The 7,152-nt window shown below is 41.4% G+C and overlaps 1 protein-coding gene across 5 annotated transcripts in view; it reads right to left on the bottom strand.

The window, feature by feature from the left end:
- Window positions 1-1,459: 1,459 nt before the first annotated feature.
- Window positions 1,460-7,152, bottom strand: part of wipi1 (WD repeat domain, phosphoinositide interacting 1) — a 65,801-nt gene continuing 60,108 nt past the window's right edge. For all 5 annotated transcript variants that reach the window (XM_034224412.1, XM_034224413.1, XM_034224415.1 and 2 more), the window contains 3 exons: window positions 4,606-4,745; window positions 3,892-3,992; window positions 1,460-2,197 (listed from right to left, as the gene is read on the bottom strand). In XM_034224412.1, the coding sequence (XP_034080303.1) occupies window positions 2,147-2,197; window positions 3,892-3,992; window positions 4,606-4,745 (292 nt within the window). In that variant the 3' untranslated portion in view covers window positions 1,460-2,146. The remainder of the gene's footprint in view (window positions 2,198-3,891; window positions 3,993-4,605; window positions 4,746-7,152) is intronic.

The following is a 7,152-nucleotide window of genomic DNA, read 5'->3' as shown; positions in this document are numbered from 1 at the left end:
TGGAGCAGAAGTCATTGATGAGAGCTGTGATGCAGACGAGGTGAACGCTGAGCTTAGGTCTAAGTTTCAGGCTGAAGTACAGTTTACTAGCACTGAAGAAGCTGAGCCACTACTAGACCTAGAGAAGTACAGCAGATTCAAAACTGTATTGAGGATAACTGCATGGGTGAAAAGGTTCATAGCTAATGCCCGTTCTAATCAAAAGATTCAGGGAGAGCTAACTTCAGAAGAGCTCACAGCAGCAGAAGTGATTACATTTAAATGTAATCAAAAGAACTCGGAAAGTTAAGATAACATCGTGTTATAAAAACAAGAACTATTCAGTTTTAAATGATCTTTATTACATGTTAAAAATATTTACCTAAAATGCAACACTAAAAGTCTATATAAGAGCAAATCAAAACTAAGGTGGGCTGAGGCCAGTTCATGGCTACTTCACGTGACAGTAGGGTACAACCAAATACTGGTTACAGTATCACTCCCCAGGTCACTCCCCGGTGCTCTTCACCACAACAAACAGTGAGGATGACTAGCCCCCCCAATGACCGGCACTCAGCTGTACTAAAATAAAACAAACAACTGAAACACGGTTAAACAAAAAGGATCCCAGTTGGTTAAATGATGAACAGGTAAAGTATAAGTGTAAGACAAATGCAAAACTAATCGAAATTCTAAATCAACCAAAACACAGTAAATAAACAAAACTAAGCAAAAAGCAAGACGGCATAAACAAAAATAACTAAGTCAAGAGAACAAAACAGCAGCAGGTGAACCACAGGAAGAGGATTTGGAACCTTGAGCTTCAGGAATCTGCAAGGAAGCAGCAAGTAAGCATAGATACCGGCAGAGCTGAGAAAAGTATCCTATCTTTTGGTTAGGCAACCTACCTGTACCACCGACCACGACAGCAGAGCCAAGGGAAAGAACAAAGGGAACCAGGTGCATTTTATACGCTGCTCTAATGAGGGGAATGTTTGGGGAGGAGTCAAGCCTTGAGTTGCCTTCAGGAGCACTACTCACTACACAAGGAATGGCTTTTCAATTGATGTTCAATTGTAGTTAAGTTGTTTTTATTCTGTAACTGTGTTTCCCATTGATGTACAAAATGTATTTTCTACGTGCCATGTGTCTTCAATAAAAAAGTCCAAACATTACTACTACACCACCATGTATTCAGTAAGGGATGGGTATACTCTGAGGGTCCTGGAGTTCAGCCTCACACAGGAGAGATGTTATATCGCTGTGACCTCGAGCCATTGACTCAAACATGAAGGGCTGGCCATAGACTTTGTGTGAGTTTTTTTGGTGTCCAGAGATACATTGATGTTTTTCACTATACAGACTAACATGACTATTGGCTTCATCACATTGTGACCTTCAACACACTCTGGAGCAGTTTGCTACATTTACACGTGAACAATTACATGTATAAAACAGAACAAAAAACAAGACAAATGAGTTTCTTTGCATAGGTTCATTTTTTTCTTCACTGTTTATTTTTTCTTTCACTTGTTTTGGTCTTGTGCAATTCTTTAAAATAATTTGCTCTTCTCCAAATGATAATAGGCACAAACAAATATACAGCACATACACACCTTCTGAAATGACCAGGGGCGCACACTGAAACATCTACTACATGTCAATGCAGTCAAAGACAGAATACAAATTAAAACAATTCTTTATCATGGAAGTGAACTAAAATAGTGTTAATGAGAAAACAAATGTGCTACAGTAATGCAACTTACTAAAGATATTCGTCAAGTAAAAAAGCTATGAAAGTTGTGGTTATATTTCTGCACCAGCATGCACCTCATACATCCAGGAAACACTCCCCGAACACAAACTCCCTGATTATAGTTCCAAGGTTACAGATGAAACTCAACAGTACGGAGGAAGTTCAGAGGTCTACAGGTGCTGTGACTAAATCAGAAGTGTATCTTTAGCATTATGTAACATGAGGACCAGAACCTGGCTCTCTCTGGATTACTAATTAAAATGTCATTCTTGGTCAGTGTTTGGTTTCCCACGTCACCTTGTATGTTAATCCATAGTACTTGCTCTCAAGTGGATAATTGGTTGATAAACTTGGCGTCCTGAAATACTTGTTTTTGCTGTTCATCCCACCAGTGCCTGTCCTTCTACCCACTCAGGAGCGCCTGGCCGGGCCACCTCCAGTCCCGTCTCGGCACCAATTAATCTACCAAAAACACAGGAACACACCCGTTAGTTTTTCTACAGGATTTGTCCAGATCAGCTCCCTCAGTCTCGCTTTCTGTGGGGAATTCTGGCACAACACATACAAAACATTGCACCTCTGCACAGTCTGCAGATATAAAATCATACCTGGAAATAATGAGTCATGCATGTTTCGTTATTACTGCAGATGATGAATAGGTAGCTAGTATTGTAGTTTGGTTAGTAGACTAGTTACCTTGAAAGCAAATCCAAATGTTATTAGCAGATAGCAAATGAAGGGGCTAACTTTTGTGTTTACCTCAGATGTACTAATTTTTCCACAATTAAGGTTTGGAAAGCTTTTACAGGGATATGCCACTTTTCCATTGTTTGTATTGATGGATTCAAGGGGATGGCAACAGTTAAAGTTTGCATGAGCCATAGAGAGGACGGAGTAGAAAACAGCTACTATTCTACATTCTACTTTAATGTAACTTATATTTGTAATATAATGTGGTTGTGTCCACAGTACACACTGCTCATAAAGTAACTTACTGTGGTGACATCATGCAGAGCCATACTACCTGTATAGGATGTTCAATAAGGCTTGTTAGTAGAACGTCTGCATTATCAGGCAGGAGGCCTCACAACGTAAACCCTGAAAGGCCACATCAGTGCTACTGTACATTTCATGGCCATTACATATAAATATTTGTTTTGGCTTTATCCAGGCGTGACTTATGGAAATATCTACTGCATGATTTTCATTCTGGAGATGTAAAAGAAAGATAATAATGGCAGAAGAGTGTTTTCTGATCTTTCTCAGAGTGCATTAACGATGGATTCACAAATGTAGCTTTCTGCCAGAACCTTACTTATCACCCCCAACACTGATAGTGTATCTTTAAAATATGATTCACTGTTACATTATTATATTTTAAAATTCCATTGCCTGTTTGTAGGGTTTGCCAGTGGTGTTCACATATAGAGTGACCCATGCAAAAATATAGTAAATATAAGTTGTTGAGCTGATAACGTTGACACATCCCAGCAAAAATGGAATTGAGATTAGCTGCAGGATGAGATCTTTATTCTCCCCCGCCCTTTCAGAAGACAAGATAACCTCGGATACCACTTCAATTACAATATGATACAAGGTTATATTGGTTTTATAACATATTGTTTTGCACATAAGCAATAATAATCAAGTGATATATTCTTACATTGCTTATTCCTACAATGTTGAATTGCAATCAGAAAACTATAGAAAGGAGCATTTATGAAATCGGCTTAGGTACTTCACTATGATGAAAAAAGAAAATGGAAAAGTGAATATTAGTTATTTCTCTGATGAAAGGGGGTTACCTATTTTCTTTCATTACTTCTAAGTGTTCGGAAGACGAGTTTCAACAAACTGCACTCATGAGGGTCATCGAATCAACACTTCTCTAAAACTAGATCATAAAAGCTTCTTTGAGGGAGGATTGTTGAATTAAACTGTTTAATAAACGTTTTTGCCTGGTGTATGCTAATAAAGACACAGACACTTTATTGCTAATGTTAATTATGTTAAGACAACGTTGTCCTCAGTTGAGTCCAAGGTTCTGATTTTGCTCTCATTTGAATAGCAATGGAGGACATTATTTCTCAACGCTGCCGTGTGGTGACTCTAGAGGAGCCTGTTGTAGGAGAGAGTTAGCCCTTATGGATGCTCACAGGAGGAAACTCGTTCTCGTCGTCCAGACACACAGGGCCAGCAGCAAACTCGTGTTCTGGAATGACTTCGCCTTTCTTTGCCCCGCCATCTTCAGAGTAGCCTGGGTAGAAACCGGTAAAGGAGGCAGAGAATCATCTTTACTTACATGCAGACCTGATTACCTCTGGACATTTAATAAGTTATTATCCTACGGAGGTTATTTCTTTTTCGAGATGTTAGTTAGACCAGACAAATAATCTGAATCTGCTTTAAGGTGATCTCCATGTACAGTAGTTCCAAGCAGTGTGGTTGAAGGGGGAGGCTGTGGCTCAGTGGAGTAGTGTGCTGATCTTTGGTATCAGCAACTTCAAGACACTTCACCCCTAATTACTCCTGTGGGGATTGCCCACAATACTGAATGTATGTTAGTCACTTTGCATAAAAGCATCTAAGAAGTGACATGTAATGTCATTTTCTTTAGTGGTGTGAAATTAACCAACCACAATCAGATATTTCATTTTAGCATTATTTCAAAGCTAAAAATGACTAATATCAATCTGTATAAGGCTAAAACTAATCCTATTCATCAGGGACAACATCAATTATAAAGAACCTGGTACCCTGGTTAATCTCTTCTGTTCGGATTGGAAATTAGGGGTCTTTTAATGAAACATACGACCTGAATGAGCTGAACTGAGAGGGAAGTCAAACCGCTCTTGTCAGTTACCACTCACCAGTGAGGGTAGCAGTGGTGGGACCAGAGACTGGTAAGGCAGCGGTTGCAGCGTAGGATGGACACACCTGTGCTGGCCCTGTGACCTCTGACCCCTCTGACTCTTCTCCTTCGTCCACGTTATCATCTATACCAAAAAGCCTGAGAGGGAAGGTAAAGAATGAAAACAAGAACACAACATGTTGTTAAGACTTTTTGGAGTTTGCAGTCTCCGACCCTAAATGTACGATTCAGAAGTGTTTTAGTTCCATTGGCTTCAACAGGATCTGTACTGTGAAAAGCTTTTTCAGAACCCACAGGCAGAAGAAGTTCCCCTTTTCTACCATGCCTGGATAATATTACAGTTTTAATATCAAAGGAAAAAATCACAATGCAGGACACAAAGTACATGCTGGCTAAAGCAGAGTATTGCATAACAATTAAACAGTTATTTGAGGTGTAGGAATAGAACATTATTCTGAGGTTGAACTGAATTTGCAAACTTAACCATTACACATTCATTAGTGTTTCTTCATTGGTTGTGTGTAGTACATCTGTAATGTCCTTACAGCCAGCATCTCTCTTACTCAACTTTGTTAGTTTACTCTGTCCAGCGTAGGTCTGACAACATGCCTCACACTCATCCATGCACACACATGCACCACTGACTACACTGTCTCAAGGTCAAGGTTCTTTATTCGTCAAACGAACATAGCTACAATGTAGTTATGTCGATGAACATCTTAGGTCACAGGCTTCTCCAACAGTGCAACACAAAACACAGATAAACAGAAAAATATAGTGCAAGTAAATAGTAAATACAAGAAGAAAAATAGTTTACTAAAGTCAAATAGTGAAATAGTGCAATAAGAGTCTATGCAAGTCATTGAAATATGATATATTAGGTAAATAGATAAATAATTTCTAAGTAGCAGCCAGATGAATGTTATGGATGTTGTTTCAAAGTTCAGGTGTTTAACAGTCTTATGGCCTGTGGAATGAAACTGTCCCTGAATCTGGTGGTTTTAGTCCGGAAGGATGCTGCGGTAGCGCCTGCCAGGCAGCAGCAGACAGAACAGTTTGTGGCTGGGTGATGGGGGTCTTTTATAATCCTGAGGGCTTTCTTCCTGAGCCGCTGGGAGTAAAGGTCCTCCATGGATGGCAGCTCCGTCCTGGTGATTTTCTGTGCAGCTTTCACCACCCTCTGTAAAGCCTTACGGTTGAGGGCGGTGCAGCTGCCGTACCAGGCCGTGATCCAGCCAGTCAGGATCCTTGTTACGTCCCCACTAGGGATGAGGAAGTGCAACACACACCAGTTGGAATTGGTAATAATTATAAATGGTTTTATTGTAACAAGGTGAAACAAAATGGCAGGCAGGCAGCCTGAAACAAACAAAGTGGCCACAAGGGCGCACGTTTAAATGAACAAACAAATGGAGGACTCTAAAAAGGGAGCCTGTTTACATACAAAAAAATAGATAATAACGGAACTAAATAGAAACTAAAACCCTCACTATAAAAGTGGTACAGACTAACACAGGGAATATATACAAAACACACAGCTAAACTAAAGGCAACAGTCACAAAAACCTAAGCTACTCTAAACACTATGTAAACTACTCTAACCTCTAACTAAGCTACTCTAGGCACTACTAACACACAATATCACACTACCAGACACAGACCACACAAGTTAACCACAGAACAAAAAGCAAGTAGCGAGAGGCATCTGTTCACTCAACAGACCCCTCCAGAGTGATGATTGTCCCCAGCTTTGTAGTCGTCTCCAGCAGGTGTGCCCCGACTGTGCGCTGCGATTGGAGTGCGTCGGGCCCGGCGTGCTCCAATCACAATCTTCATGGGGCGGACCAGGAGATGGCAGCCAATCACCACAGGGTAATCGCACAGCTCATGTACATGCAACACACATTAACACAGTTAAGAGAACCAGGAAGGCAGCAGCCGTAACAATCCTCTGTGGTGCACCTGTAGAAGGTCAGGATCCTCTCTATGGTGCAGCTGTAGAAGGTCAGGATCCTCTCTATGGTGCAGCTGTAGAAGGTCAGGATCCTCTCTATGGTGCACCTGTAGAAGGTCAGGATACTCTCTATGGTGCACCTGTAGAAGGTCAGGATCCTCTCTATGGTGCACCTGTAGAAGGTCAGGATCCCCTCTATGGTGCACCTGTAGAAGGTCAGGATCCTCTCTATGGTGCACCTGTAGAAGGTCAGGATCCTCTCTATGGTGCACCTGTAGAAGTTGCAGAGTATCCTGGAGTCCATGTTGAACCTCCTCAGCCTGCGGAGGAAGAAGAGCCGCTGTCAAGCTTTTTTGGTGATGGTGGTGGTGTGAGGAGTCCATGACAGGTCCTCAGTGATGTGGACACAGAGGAACCATTGATGGTGATGGGGGCGTGTCCCTCTCTCTGCTGCTTCCTGTAATCCACAATCAGCTCCTTGGTTTTGCTGACGTTGAGATGGAGGTTGTTATCCTGGCACCAAGATGTCAGGGTTTCGACCTCCTCTCAGGACGCCATCGGTGATCTTGCCGATGACGGTCGTGTCGTCAT

The sequence above is a fragment of the Gymnodraco acuticeps genome, unplaced genomic scaffold, assembly GCF_902827175.1.
Source record: "Gymnodraco acuticeps unplaced genomic scaffold, fGymAcu1.1, whole genome shotgun sequence".
Taxonomy (NCBI): Eukaryota; Metazoa; Chordata; class Actinopteri; order Perciformes; family Bathydraconidae; genus Gymnodraco; species Gymnodraco acuticeps.
The sequence above is the reverse complement of the archived record's forward strand: the minus strand, read 5'-3'. Positions and strand labels throughout refer to the sequence as shown.